General features: G+C 41.5%; 1 protein-coding gene across 1 annotated transcript; it reads left to right on the top strand.

Moving 5' to 3' along the window:
* The first annotated feature begins 836 nt into the window (after positions 1-836).
* On the top strand, positions 837-14981 carry LOC124776911. Its single transcript, XM_047252122.1, has 2 exons — positions 837-937; positions 13606-14981. The coding sequence occupies exon 2, from the start codon at positions 13606-13608 to the stop codon at positions 14587-14589; it is 984 nt and encodes a 327-aa protein (XP_047108078.1). The 5' UTR covers positions 837-937; the 3' UTR covers positions 14590-14981.
* The last annotated feature ends 1498 nt before the right edge of the window (positions 14982-16479 follow it).

The following is a 16479-nucleotide window of genomic DNA, read 5'->3' as shown; positions in this document are numbered from 1 at the left end:
TGAGTGCTGAAAGGAACTCGTTAAACTTGGGTTACACGATAAATCAGTCTCATCTAATAGCCGTAAATTCAACTAAATACCTAGGTATTACAATTACGAACAACTTAAATTGGAAAGAACACATAGAAAATGTTGTGGGGAAGGCTAACCAAAGGCTGCGTTTTATTTGCAGGACACTTAGAAAATGTAACAGACCTACTAAGGAGACTGCATACACTACGTTTGTCCGTCCTCTTTTAGAGTATTGCTGCGCGGCATGGGATCCTTACCAGGTAGGACTGACGCAGTACATCGAAAAAGTTCAAAGATGGGCAGCACATTTTGTATTATCGCGAAATATGGGAGAGAGTGTCAGAGAAATGTTACAGGATTTGGGCTGGAAATCATTAAAAGAAAGGCGTTTTTCGTTGTGACGGAATCTTCTCACGAAATTCCAATCACCAAATTTCTCCTCCGAATGCGAAAATATTTTTTTGACACCGGCCTACATAGAGTGGAACGATCACCGCGATAAAATAAGGGAAATCGGAGCTCGCACGGAAAGATATAGGTGTTCATTCTTTCCGCGCGCAATACGAGTTGGAATAATAGAGAATTGTGAAGGCGGTTGGATGAACCCTCTCCCAGGCACTTAAATGTGATTTGCAGAGTATCCATCTAGATGTATCATCTACACTAGTAAGACGGGGGGGACGTATTGTAAACTTCTTAGTTTTGAATATACTGACTGCACAACTCAATGACAACAAGCACAGAGGAAAATGTGACAGTGAGATCCGGTGGCGGAAGTGTATTTTATGTATCTCGACCACTCGGAGAGATAAGGCGGAATAGGACGAGAAACAGCGATAAGCGGTTTCGACAGAGCGGCTCGGTCTCGCACTAGATAGAGTCGCACATTCTCAGTGAGGTCCACACCATTTCAGCGACAGAAGAGGTAAGAGAACTCTGCGCGCACGCAGAAAGCTGGTTTATATACAAAAAATCCGTAACTCTGTAACTGCGAACAAGGTTCTTCTATAACATTTGATTTCAACATATTGATAAAAAAAAATTGTCTACGATCAAGGTGAAGTGCTCGACGTTGCATTCTTTTATTTACGTTTCTTTGTTTTTCTTCGCTACAAGAAAATGTATGTCATCCTTAACGTGAGAATGCAAACTTCTGTGCCGACACTGTGATTGCTTACATTATTCCCATCACTTGCCCGCCTATACTGCTTTACGACGAGCTGAAAACGACGTATGCAGGGGTTAAAGGGTCACCACGAGTGGCTGGGGCCACATAGCATTCCTTGCAGCTGCTCCAGAGAACCCAGAGAAAGATTACTATAACGAAAACGGCGATCTAGTTGGCCAGCAAATGTTCATCGCGGCCAATCTCCGAAAAAAATGTTTGTTGCGACAGATACGCACGGGGCTCTGAAACCATGAGCGTATACTTTCAACCATTTGCACACTACTTCCTGCCGTTGTTTAAATGGTTCAAATGGCTCTGAGGACTGTGGGACTCAACTGCTGAGGTCATTAGTCCCCTAGAACTTAGAACTAGTTAAACCTAACTAACCTAAGGACATCACAAACATCCATGCCCGAGGCAGGATTCGAACCTGCGACCGTAGCGGTTTCGCGGTTCCAGACCGCAGCGCCTGCCGTTGTAATGGTGCCGTGATCTATATCCTTACCTGCGAGCTACCAGCAGCATGCGCCACCAATCGAGTCTTAGCTTCTAGAACTTCCTGCCCACGCCTTTTCCGGCAGCCAGGGCCCTGCGAGGTTGCTAGGCAGTACCGAGTGCGCTCAGTCAGTGGTGAGATGGAGTCGGTCGAGTTAGCGTATCCGAAAGAACATTCACCACTTTGATCCTGCAACCACTATGAATCAAGACACAAAGGAATTAAAAGACATTAGGTACCAAACACTGAAGAGCCAAATAATCTCGTACACCGGCCTAATATCGTGTAGTGCCCCGGCGAGCACGCAGAAGTGCCGCAGCACGACGTGGCATGCACTCTATAAATGTCTGAAGTCGTACTGGAGGGAATCGACACCATAACTCCTGCAGGGCTGTCCATAAATCCGTAAGAGTACGAGGGAGTGGAGATCTCTTCTGAACAGCACGTTGCAAGTTATTCCAGATATGCTCAATAATGTTCATGTCTGGGAAGACTTGTGGCCAGCGGAAGTGTTCAAATTCAGAAGAGCGTTCTTGGAGCCACTCTGTAGCAATTATGGAAGTGTAGGGTGTTGCATTGTCGTGTTGGAATTGCCCAAATCCGTCGGTCTGCACAACGGACATGAATGGATGCAAGTGATCAGACAGGATGCTTACGTACGTATCACCTGCCAGAGTCGTATCTAGATGTATCAGGGGTCCCATATCACTCCGTCTGCACACACCCCACACCATTACGGACCTCCCACCAGCTTGAACAGTCCCCTGCTGACATGCAGGGTCCATGGATTCATGAGGTTGTCTCCATGCCGGCACAAGTCAATCCGCACGATACAATTTGAAACGAGACTCGACCGACCAGGCAACATGTTTCCAGTAATCAACAGTCCACTGTCGGCGGGCCCAGGCGAGGCGTAAAGCTTTGTGTGGTGCAGTCATCAAGGGTACACGAGTGGGCCTTCAGCTCCAAAAGTCCATATCGATGACATTTCGTTGAATGGTTCGCACACTGACACTTGTTGATGTCCCAGCACTGAGATCTGCAGAGATTTGCGGAAGTGTTGCACTTCTGTCACATTGAATGATTCTGTTCAGCCGTCGTTGGTCCCGTTCTTGCAGGATCCTTTTCTGGCCGCAGCTTTGCCGTAGATTTGACGTTTTACCGGTTTCCTGATATTCACGGTACACTCGTGAAATGGTCGTACGGAAAAACCCCCACTTCTATCTCGGAGATATCGACACGTTACGACACTATAACGACACGTTCAAACTCACTTAAATCTTGGTAAGCTGCCACTGAAGCAGCTGTAACCAATGTAACAACTGTGTCAGACACTGCATAGGGATTGCTAACCGCAGCGCCGTATTCTGCCTGTTTACATAACTATGTATTTGAATACGAATGCCTATACCATTTTCTTTGGCGCTTCAGTGTATATCAATGCTGCAAGTTAAAAATTTGTGCCGTATGAGGGTGCGAACTTGGTGTGCATCTGCACTGAAGGAATAATTCGCCATCATCGCCGTAATTACGTATGTGGTGACTGTTCAAATGGTTGAAATGGCTCCGAGCACTATGGGACTTAACTGCTGAGGTCATCAGTCCCCTAGAACTTAGAACTATTTAAACCTAACTAACCTAAGGACACCACACACATCCATGCCCGAGGCCGGATTCGAAACTGCGACCGTAGCGGTCACGCGGTTCCAGACTGTAGTGCCTAGAACCGCTCGGCCACCCCGGCCGGCGGTGGCTGTTCTCTCAGACAGACGCACACCAAGATCGTACTCTTAAGGGAACCAGCGGCATGTTATGAGGCTAATGAACAGAGACGCTACATCAGAAATGTGTGGTATAAAGTTGAGAATTTGGGTCTGTTGGGAGGCGTGCTAGGGTAGTGCGTGTGGTTGTATTGACCACTGTGTTCGGATTGTGTAGTGGTCAGCGCATCTGCAGAGAAAGCAGGAGACACTGATTCGAATCGGGGGTGACAGAAATTTTGTAACTTGCCCATTGATATAAATCAATTGCAACTAGCAGCTAAAATTTAGCTGACAAAAATGTTACTGGTTAGAAATTTAGAATTTTTTTGAGTCATCAGTTTCTAACTTGCTTGATCGGCCCGCAACGATTTCTTCTCTTGTGCCAACCTCTTCATCTAAGAGTAACACTTGCAGCCTATGTCCTCAATTATTTGCTGGCTGTATTCCGATTTGTCTTCCTGTTCCATTTTTGCCCTCTACAGTTCCCTCTGGTACCATGGAAGTCATTCCCTGATGTCTTAAGACATGTCCTGTCATCCTGTCCCTTCTCCTTGTCGGTGTTTTCCACATATTCCTTTGCTCTCCAATTCTGCGCAGCACCTCTTCATTCCTCACCTTATCATCAACCTAATTTTCAACACGACATTAGAAATGCTTCGATTCTTTTCTGTTCCGGTTTTTTCACAGTCTAAGTTTCATTACCATACAATTGTGTGCTCCAAACATTCTCAGAAATTTCTTTCTCAAATTAAGGCCTATGTTTGATACTATCAGACTTCTCTTGGCCAGGAATGTCCTTTTTGCCAGTGCTAGTCTGCTTCTAATGTCCTCCTTGCTCCGTCCGTCATTGGTTATTTTGCTGCCTAGGTAGCAGAATTGCCTAACTTCATTTACTTCGTGACCATCAATCCTAATGTTAAATTTCTCGCTCTTCTCATTTCTGATACTTCTCATTACTTTCGTCTTTCTTCGGTTTACACTCAGTCCATATTCCGTAGTCATTATACTGTTCATTCCATTCAGCAGATCACGTAATTCTTCTTCACTTTCACTCAGGATAGCAATGTTAGCGGTCAATCGTATCATTTATATCTATTCACCTTGAATTTTAATTCCACTGCTGAACCTTTCTTTTATTTCCGTCATTGCTTCACGACATACCAGATTTAACGGTAGGGACGGAAGACTACATCTCTGTCTTACACCTTTTTAGTCAGAGCATTTCATTCTTGATCGTCCACACTTATTATTCCCTCTTGGCTCTTGTACATATTGTATATTACCCGTCTTTCCCTATAACTTACTCCTATTTTTCTCAGAATTTTGAGCATCTTAGACCATTTAATGTCGTCGAACGCTTTTTCCAAGTTGACAAATCATATAAAAGTGTCTTTATTTTTCTTTAGTCTTCCTTCCATTATCATCTGCAACGTCAGAACTGCCTTCCTGGTGCCTTTACCTTTCCTAAAGCCAAACTGATCGTCATTTCACACATCCTCAATTTTCTGTTCCATTCTTTTGCATACTATTCTTGTCAGCAACTTGGATGCATGAGCTGTCAAGCTGATTGTGCGACAGTTCTCACACTTGTCAGCTCTCGCAGTCTTCGGAATTGTGTAGGCGATATTTTTCCGAAAGTCAGATGGTATGTCGCCAGGCTCATTCATTCTACACACCAACGTGAATAATCGTTTTGTTGCCACTTCCCTCAGTGACTTTAGAAATTCTGATGGAATGTTACCTATCTCTTCTTCCTTATTTGATATTAGATCCTCCAAAGCTCTTGAAACGTCCCCTAGAAAAATTATTGAGTTACTGTGCTGATAAATCTCTTACATTATTTGATTTTCAAACAGCTGAGCAAAACTGAACGTACTCGGACATTTCGCTCTTTACCTATTCTGATCAACACTACACTGACACACAATATTTTTTTTGCGCAACGCAGTCTGACTTTCAATAATCCCTACAAAAGAATGGCCCTGACTAACATTAATCTATACCTTTCACAAATCACTTACCTCACACAAATCTTCGCTACTCAAGCTACTGCAATACAGCGAGCGCCACTACTGCCAGCTAAATAAAAGACTCAAACTACTGAAGGCACGAACTACTGATAGGCATAGTTAGCAAATGAAAGATTTTGATAGAGAACAAACAATGTATTTACCTTAATAGTGTTCAAAAATCATAATATATATATATATATCAGTTCATGATATCCAGTCTTCCAAATTTACTGTCTGTGACCAGATCATCCGCTCTCAAAAATCCGCCATCTCTCTCCCCACATCCGTCACTGCTGGCGGCTCACCTCCAACTGCGCAACGCTACGCGCTGTTAACAGCCAACTGCCCAACACTACAATAGCGAACAACAATGCAAAACAGCCACAGACTGCACGCAGCACAGCCAGTGATTTTCATACAGAGCGCTACGTGGCGTTACCAATGAGAAAACCTAAACAGCCTACTTACATTGCCCCCTTGTTTCCCACAAAAAATTTTACAAATTGTTTTGGGCACTGCCCAATACATATTTGTTAAAAAAATTTCACAATTACAATAACAAAGAAAGCAAATGCACACACTTATTGATACAATGTTGGTCAAAAGCTAAAATTTTCTCACAGTCCATAAAGACAGCCCTGATCGTTCATCACAGTAAAATTGCAGTGTGTTTCTCAAAGTCTGAGCATTTAAAGAAAATGCACACGGAAGTAGTGGATTTCCATGCAGTCTTGAAAAAGTAGTGTTGTCCTTCCAACGGAAAGACAGTGCTGACTCTTGACATGCTGACAGGTAATGGGTCACAATAGAGCAAACCCACAGCAGAGTCATTCGACGTTTTGAAGAATATTGGTAGGTAGGTCATCACAGAGTAGACCCACTGTAGTCCTGGTAGAGTGTATGGTATTGGTGGGCCACCAGAGGTGCAGACCCACTGCAGTCCTTGTAGAAATAATGGTACTGGTGAGTCATCAAAGGTGTAGACCCACTGTAGTCCTTGTAGAAATAATGGTATTAGTGGGTCATCAAAGATGCAGACCCACTACAGTCCTTGTAGAGATGGCCAGCAGCCATCTGTTGCGACTGTGCAGGTGCACAATCACCATCGAAGAGTCTTGCGGACAATATAGCAAGTTCATAAACCACCACTTGTACACTCACAAAGTTTTTGAAATTGTCCTTAGAACCAGCAGTACTGTTAACCAGTCCCTTGCTGAATTATTAGCACACGTCCAAACACTAACAGTCCCAACTTCTCACATATTTTGCATATACTATGACCATCAGAAATTTGATGAACTGGTGTCAATTACAGTTTATAACATGAGAATACAGTAACAAAGGTACAAAATACATTATTAAAGAACATAACAATACAGATAAATGTGTAGTAGTACAGGCTTTACAAAAGACTAGAAATAAACAGATACATCAGTGTTACAGGAATTATGACATAAGTGAATATATAAAATAATAGACATTTCGCTCTTTACCTATTCTGATCAACACTACACTGACACACAATATTTTTTAGCGCAACGCAATCTGACTTTCAATAATCCCTACAAAAGAATGGCCCTGACTAACATTAACCTATACCTTTCACAAATCACTTACCTCACACAAATCTTCGTTACTCAAGCTACTGCAATACAGCGAGCGCCACTACTGCCAGCTAAATAAAAGACTCAAGCTACTGAAGGCACTAACTACTGATAGGCATAGGTAGCAAATGAAAGATTTTGATAGAGAACAAACAATGTATTTACCTTAATAGTGTTCAAAAGTCATAATATATATAGCAGTTCATGGCATCCAGTCTTACAAATTTACTGTCTCTGATGGACACACGTCCAGATCATCCGCTCTCAAAACTCCACCATCTCTCTCCCCACATCCACCACTGCTGGCGGCTCACCTCCAACTGCGCAACGCTACGCGCTGTTAACAGCCAACTGCCCAACACTACAATAGCGAACAACAATGCGAAAAGCCACAGACTGCACACAGCACAGCCAGTGATTTTCATACAGAGCGCTACGTGGCGTTACCAATGAGAAAACCTAAACAGCCTACTTACACTCTCTTAATTTGTGATTCTAATACTGATTCCCCTATCTCTTCTAAATCAACTCCTGCTTCTTCTTCTATCACATCAGCCACATCTTCATCATCATAGACCCTTAAATGTACTCTTTCTACCTGTCCGCTCTCTTGTTTGTATTGCAGTGGAATTCCCGTTACACTCTTAATTGTACCATCCTTGGTCCTATTTTTACTTTCCTATATTCTATGTCAATCCCTCCGACAATCATTTCTTTTCCGATTTCTTCATATTTTTCTCGCAGCCATTTCGTCTTAGCTTCCCTGCACTTCCAGTTTATTTCATTTCTTAGCAACTTGTATTTATGCTTTCCTGAATATCCCTGAACATTTTTGTACCTCCTTCTGCCTTAGCAGTTACTTTCTTTGTACTTATATTTTTCTTTCCAACTTCTGTGATTGCCTTTTTCAGAGATGTCCATTCCTCTTCAACTGTACTGTCTACTGAGCTATGCTTTATTCTTGCATCTATAGCCTTAGAGAGCTTAAAGCATATGTCATCATTCCTTAATACTCACGTATCCCACTTCTCTGCGTATCGATTCTTTCTGACTAATCTCTTAAACTTCAGTCTACTCTTCATCTCTACTAAATTGTAATCTGAGTCTATACCTGCTCCTGGGTACGCCTTACAATCCAGTATCTGATTTCAAAAGTTCTGTCTGGCCATAAGGTAATCGAACTGAAACCTTCCCGCATCACCCGGTCTTTTCCAAGTGTATCTTCTCCTCTTGTGATTCTTGAACAGAGTATTCGCTGTTACGAGCTGAAATTTATTATAGAATTCAATCAGTTTTTCTCCTCTCTCATTCCTCGTCCCAAGCCAATATTCTCTTCTAACCATTTCGTCTATTCCTTCCCCTACAACTGAGTTCCAGTTCCCCATGACTATTAGATTTTCGTCTCCCTTTTCGTACTGTGTTACCTTTTCAATATCCTCATACCGAGGGAGGTGGTGCAGTGGCTAGCACACTGGACTCGCATTCGGGAGGACGACGGTTCAACCCCGCTTCCAGCCATCCTGATTTAGGTTTTCCGTGATTTCCCTAAATCGCTCCAGGTAAATGCTGGGATGGTTCCTTTGAAAGGGCACGGCCGACTTCCTTCCTCTTCCTTCCCTAATCCGATGATACCGATGACCTCACTGTCTGGTTTCCACCCCCAAAAAACAACAAAACAACAATATCCTCATATACTTTCTCTATCTTTTTAACTTCAGCTTGCGAAGTCGCCATGTATTCCTGAACTATGGTTGTCTGTGTTGGTTTGATGTCTTTTCTTTTGAGAACCACCCTATCACTGAGCTGTGCACAGTAACACACTCTCTGCCATACCTTTTATTCACAACAAATACTACTCCCGTCATCCAGTTTTCTGCAGCTGTACTGGGATCGCTGGCAGACAGGCCTTCTACAACTTGTAGCCACCCTCTCTGTCCATGCTGTCTGGGCGCTGAATTATTTGAATAGCCTCTCTTACCTACCGCTGCTTCATTCATTGCTGCCTAACGAGCACACAGGCTTGATGAAATTATTTGCTGTATTGCCCCACTGTCGAACAATCGACAATGCTATGCGACTTGTTTACACCACTGTTTCCTAAACGCAGTTATTGGCAGACACCATGTTCCCTTCTCGAAATTATCAATAGAGATTTCCCCACTCACTTCCTAGTCTTCGCAAGGTTTTGCTAAACTATATTATTCCACCTACGACCTGGTTAACTGTGACTTATGAATTTTCAAATAAATTCATGTTTTTTAATATATAACAGAGCAACAAAGTGGCTAAATAGTTGAGTAGTTTCTTTGTTCCACGCTGGAAACATGTACAGAAATATAGCTGTTCAGTATTAATGACATACAATTTCTTCTTTTCATTCAGTTTTATTTTTTGGTTGCCGATTTCTAAGCTAGGCAGATTCTAGCTGTCTTGATGTGACTCGTGAATCAAACTTGATCCACAAACGTGTGCTGCCTTATAGAAACCAACTGTGTACTTTCCCAAACTGCATCTATCAACTTGTCTAGCGAAGTGATATAATTATACATGGTGATACAAAATTAACATTACAGGCTTCTAGGTAGAACTGTAGAAAAGAGTAGATGAAGTTTTGAAAAAAAATCCGTATCCGGAAAAGAGCCATGTGGATATAAAATCAGTTTGAGGATCGGATCACTTTCAAACCTACCGCTCCACGATATACATACAGCGGAGGTAATGAGCTCTGACATGTGTGGTGTAGAAGCTGATTGCATGAGCAGTGTTTCGAGTACCTGTCCTCGAGTTCTCTTCTACGTGACGAAGGACTTCCTCTTCAAACTCTAGAATTCAGCGTGTCCGTGGAGCACCACAGCCAACCCTCCCAGTTCCGAACTTTCTGCCAGTTGTTGTTGTTGTCGGTAATGTACATGATGACATAATTACAACAAGGACTGACGACGGCGTCCTCTTCTCAGCCTACAGTGAAGTCTGAAATTTGAAAGTGAACCGATCTCCAAACTTATTTTATATCCACATGCTACATTTCCGAACATAGGTTCTTTATCATAACCTCTATGACCCCTGGAAACCCGTAAAAAGAATTTTTAAACACTCTGTAACTGTTGGACAATCTTCAGACAAATGGTTTAAATAAAGCGATGTGAATGGCAACTGAAGGAAATTGTCTGTAGTTAGCGGGCACGCAGTGGTGGACTGATGACGTCACATGTTAAGTCCCGTAGTGCTTAGAGCCATTTGAACCATTTTTGATGACCAAACAACAACATTCACAAAAAATCTTAGAAATATCAAAACGGGTACATACACTGAGGTCAAAAACTTGTGGGATAGCGACACGCACATATACAGAGGACGGTAGCATCGCGTACACAAGGCAGGGCTGTCATTTGTATTCAAGTGATTCATGTGAAAAGGTTTCCGGCGTGATTATGGCAGCACGATGGGAATTTAACAGACCTTGAAGGCGGAATGGTAGACAGAATGGCAGTTCGACCTCGATGCTTGGGACATTCCATTTCGGTAGTCGGTAGGGAATTCAATATCCCGAGGTCCACAGTGTCAAGAGTGCGCCCACAATACCAAATTTCAGGCATTACCACTCACCACAGACAACGCAGTGGTCGACGGCCTCCACTTAACTACCGAGAGCAGCGGTGTCAGTGCTAACAGACAAGCAACACTACGTGAAATAAGCGCAGAAATCAGCGTGCGACGTACGACGAACGTATCCGTTACGACAGTGCGGCGAACTTTGGGGTTAATGGGCTATAGCAGTAGACGACAGACGCGAGTGCCTTTGCTAACAGCATTACATCGCCTACAGCACTTTTCCTGGGCTAGTGATCCCATTGGTTGTGCCATAGACGACTGGAAAACCGTGGCCTGGTCACACGAGTCCCGATTGCAGTTAGCAAGAGGTGATGGTAGAGTATGAGGCGCAGACACCACGATGCCATGGACTCAAGTTGTCAATAAGGCACTGTGCAAGCTGGTGGTGATGATGAAGGTGTGGCTTGTGTTAACGTGGAATGGACTGAGTCCCCTGCTCCAACTGACTGGAAATGGTTGTCAGTTTTTGATGTTCCTGTGCAACAGTCAGGAAGTATTTTTTAAAGGAACACACCGCTATTTGACTATTTTATTGTTTATATAAGTAGAACACAGGTTTCGGCCTATTATGTCATTTTCAAGTATTTGCTAAGAACAAAAATTACATACAGTAAGACCAAGTAAAATTTTTAAAAATGTAAAATGTCTTAAACAATGAATATAAACTGATGTATGATTATGGAACATATACTAGCATTTTATGTCTTTAACATAACTGCAGGACACTTAACATGTTGTCAAGCTCAAAGTTGGCCATACATTAAGAAAACTATTTACTCCCCACGAAATGCCAGATGTAAAATAACCATCTTGTAACAGATAGGTAAATAATCGCGGGAGCACGTCATTTTTAGTAAAAACAGGCTTACATTGGTAAATAAAAGATGAGCAAGTCCTTAAAACGTCATGATAGCGACATCAAAGAGTAGGAGTAATAGAACAACTGTATACTGACAAAGTGTCATAGATATTTGACTTTTAATATTAAATATCTTCAGACTATATATAATTATCTTTGAGGTGGCACTGTGTGCAATCGTCTTTCCAATAAACATATATACACAATATCGTCAACAAAGGTAAGTGAACCTACATTACGTTGGATGAGGAACTAAAGTCTGAAAGGAACAAAATGTAATAAAATTCTAAGACAGTGAATCACATATAAGAATATAGTTAAGTGCCATTGATAATACGAAAGGTAACAATAGGAGGTAAAAACGTAGGGTGAGTGGGGGGATAAATGGACCTGGCTGAAGAGGGATGGGAGAGAGACAGGAATATACATTGTTAGGCCAAGACATATAAAATCAAGAAAATTAAGACGATTAACAGTGTAATTAAGAGAGAGAGATAGGATTGTAACAAATACGGGGGGGGGGGGGGGATGTCAAAGGACAATAGCGAGATGGAGAGGTAGGAAAAACAGTACTAGAGGTACTAAGAGATGGGAAGGGGGATTGAATAAAATGACAGTAGGGATATGAGTGAATACTTGATTAAATGTTGAAGCAGGGAAAACCAAAATGAGAGTGAAGAGATGGGTGAAAATTTGGTTAGTGGATGGGGAGTGGGGTGGGGTGTGTGGGGGGAGGGGGGGCATTAAACTTCATCGAACCTAACCACAGGTGAGTGATTGAAGGCTCAATGTGTGCATGCCCGAGGGGGGGGGGGGGGAGTGACACGAGACTGTGATATATAGGAACAAACAAAGCATTGAGGAATAGGGGTGGGGCGGCTGGGTGGGGGAAGGATAGTGATCCAATAGATTAGGTTGGTATAGTAATGCTGGCATGGTGGAGAGCAGGGGATTAGAATGTGGGAGAGAGACCGCAAGACAAGGGGAGGAGGGAGGGGGATCTGGGAGAGATAGGGCTGTGGGATGGGTGGGTAGTCAAAGATAGATAGAAAACATGAGATTGCAGCCACAGTGCAATATTTATGAAATGTAGTAAGAGTAGGGAAATACGTAGTAATCATAACAAGCTTAAGGAAATGTAAAAATGCAATACACTAGTATAAAATAGAGTATTGCTCCTTAGTAGGAAAAAGTCTAATGAAAGCTACTTTTGTGATACACAGCATAAATAGATTAGTGTATGTGTATGACCTATCTTAATCACAATAGATACAGATCTTATTCAGGTTACCTCCCATTTGGAAAGCGTTCCACTCAGCGACTGTTATATTGACTTGTAAACTATAGATTTCAGCAATCAGTCGTCCTTGCTTAAATTTTATTATGCAGATCTTGATTTCAGCTAGAAGCTAGCTATTCTCAATGCTATAAATACAAGAAGTACATAGTCAGATGATGTCATAAAAAGTTACAAGTAATGGCTTAACTCATATGGTTTGTATATTACATATTGTTAGAGACTGTCCTGTGGAAGAACACCACGAATGTTATTATTGTGGTTACCGGTAATACTGTTAGGCCATGGATAGTCGCTTTTCCAAAGTCGTGGGACAAAAGTTTTGATCTAATCTGTGTTACTTTCTTCACCTGGCATTGGTACAAATAGGAAAGTGTTCATTGGAACAAAAGAGCTGTTGTTGTTGTTGTTGTGGTCTTCAGTCTCGAGACTGGCTTGATGCAGTTCTCCATGCTACTCTATCCTGTGCAAGCTTCTTCGTCTCCCAGTACCCACTGCAACCTACATCCTTCTGAATCTGCTTAGTGTATTGATCTCTTGGTCTCCCTCTACGATTTTTATCCTCTACGCTGCCCTCCACGCTTCCTCCAGAGCTGTAGGCAAAGTAATTCAAAATGATAATAACCTCTTTATTAACCGGTACAAGTAATGGAGTTACCCCTTTTTATAAAGTTGTTACCAGCTAATAAGCAGGTTATGGCCATTTTTATATCAGTATCGCTACAATACTTGTACAGTCACAAAATTTCTTCTTCTATGACAAATTTTCTTTTTTGTTTCAGATGGTGACAGAAAGAAGGAGGCTGCAATGGGGTCTACTAATTCTTTTCTTCCACAACGTCTTACTCAGTGTTACCTGCTTTTCAACTGCTCGTACAGTACACGAAGCATTAGAGAGCAAAATTATAATTTGCTCGCAGAACACAGACTGTCACGTAGTTGCTTCGGTGTCGATTTCAGTTGAAAACGATCCTCCAAACGAAGTACCGAATGCCATTCAAGACACAAACAGCCTAAAAAATATAACACTTCCTCTGTACGACACTAAAGGAGTGATACTGTCACCACAAACCACCAAGATAAATGTTGCTAACATCCCCAAGTCCATTACTATCCTCTACAACAAGAAAAAAGTAATGAACTTGTTCGCAGATTCGTCTATTGACACATTAGTCGATTTCGTCATAGACATGGTGAAACAGGAGATAACGAAGAGAGGAAAGAGCCAAATACAGATACCTGACATTCATGAGACATTTCGTAAGAGAGTTGGTCCTTTAAAGGTTAAAGGAACATTCGATGCCGAAAAGGGTTGGTTCAAATCTTTGTCGTCTTTATATCGCTCTGAGGGTATCTCTGTTTCGAAAACTGGCAGCATTCTGACAGTGACAGCTGGAGTAGGCCTAAAAATAATGGTACTCGGTTATGACCAGTACAAGGCAAGGTTTGAGCATATTGGCCCTAAGGGACATATCAAGGGAGAAGTGGACCACAATGCAGTTGAAGTCAAGCTGACTGTGGACCTCAGTGGCTCACACTGTAAGATAGCACTGGCAGGTCTTAGATTTAAGCAACTCAGTAAACTTAAGATTCATTTAAGTGGTCTCGGTAAGTTGAGTTGGATATTCTCAAAGGTAGTTACTTGGATAACCAACAAATTCAAAGGCAAGATCATAGACAGTGCGGAGAGAGAGTTATCTGAAAATTTGGAAACGGTGCTTGGACGAATACATTGTTACAGTAGTAAAAGAAATAGTTTCCTGTGACAAACAGATATGTCTACTGTTTTAATTACAAACATAAATCGAAGTAGACACTTCAGACATTTACAGAAGTAGGTTGATGGTATATCTTCAGATGTGAGCTCTGCATAGCAGAAACGTTTAATGAAACACATATTTTATAGTTTATTAAAATTATTTATATCAGATGGTTAATATTGCTGCATGTGTGCAACAGAATATAAAGCGTCTTAGTAAAATATGTTAATGTATTCAATGAAATAACATTAAATTTTTCTTCAACAGCTGATGCAAGTACTTACAAGTTAAGTGTTCTAACGAAATAACACATGCTGTAAAAAATATGTTAATCTCTTCCAGAACTACTTTAACAGAATATTTCACACATACTTGTATTTGAAATGTGATGGTTTCTTGAGTGCGTGTGTGTATAATGTAAATCATAAATTATTAAGTTTTTTCTAGTTTTGTAATAAATTTATAAATATCACAGAATGTTAACGTTTAAAGTAAGTACACTGTCAAGTATGAACATACAACAGAATGATTTTTCACAAGGTGGTGAATAAGCCACGATTCCCACACATTTTCATCCAGAGCTTGTGCCTATCCTTACCTTTTACAGCCAGAGCTATAAATGTAGCTTTCTGGAATCAAGCTGCATTGTTGGGAAAGAGCAGGAGTTTCCATATATAACATTCCCCTGATGCGGTGACAAGGTGGCTACTGAGGAAAACTACTCACACTAAAACTATCCTTGTGGAAGCAGGCAGTACAGATGGCGGCTGCGACATAAATGCTGAAAGTACTGGAGAAACAGTATTGGTCAGTATTGTGTATCTTGGATGGTTCATCATTCATGGATTCAAGTGGATGCCCTTCATTGTTTGAGCGCTATGAGTAGCTCCAGCGATCTGATGGCGTAGTTAAACAACGAAGGATCTCTAAAGATCTGCAAAGTATAATTTTCAGTCTTCTAGACAGATATGAGAAAAATAGTGATAAACTGTAGTATTAGAGCTGCACCTCTTTTAGATTGAAGTCAGCTAATTGGTATCCCTGCTTAAAGGAAGTCTCTCTAACAAGGGAACCACCTTCATAAAAGGTCAGATATCTAAGTATAGGATTTATCAGGATACAGATTAGCTGGCTGTTTCTCAAGAAGTTTTTTGCAGAGTGAACGAATGGCCATGTACGTAAAAAACAGTATTCCATATGAGTCTGTGGATGCGTCAAAGTCTTACACTGAACACGTATTCGAATGCTGTGCAGGGGCAGTTGAATTTAGTGAAACTACTAATTGTTGTTATTTATACGTCCCCTAACACTGACTTCAGAGCATTTCTGCTGAAGGTAGATTGGGTTTTGGTTCACCTTATGGAAAGTAGCAAAAATCAGTTGTATGCGATGACTTCAGTATTTTATGATTGTGGAAGATCTCCTAAATTCATATGGTCTGATGCAGACAGCATTTTACCAATCAGGGTGAAGGGGAACAGTAGCAGAACCATAGACTATATTTTTATTCATTCTTCATTACTAGATGGGCATTTTGTTAGTAAAACAGTTAATGGCCTTTCAGACCATGATGCACAAATTTTATCAGTAAAAGGTTTTTGTATTCAAATACATGTCATGTGTAATTGCACACGATGTAGGAAAGCTAATCCAGTGGCAGTAGAGAGTTTTTTAAACCTCATTAAGGAACGAGAGCGGCAAGATGTTTGTGGTGCTGATAACATACATGACAAATATAATGCTTTCCATAACACATTTCTCATACTCTTTGAGAGTTGCTTTCCATCAGAACGTTCAAAACGGTGTGCTAGCAGTAAAAGGCAGCCTGGATGGCTCACTAATGGGATAAGGATATCATGTAGAAAAACGTGGGAATTGTACCAAAATTTTAGAAGT

The sequence above is a fragment of the Schistocerca piceifrons genome, chromosome 2 (genome assembly GCF_021461385.2).
Source record: "Schistocerca piceifrons isolate TAMUIC-IGC-003096 chromosome 2, iqSchPice1.1, whole genome shotgun sequence".
NCBI classification, from domain to species: domain Eukaryota; kingdom Metazoa; phylum Arthropoda; class Insecta; order Orthoptera; family Acrididae; genus Schistocerca; species Schistocerca piceifrons.
Note: the sequence above shows the minus strand (reverse complement) of the source record. Positions and strands in the feature narration are given on the sequence as shown.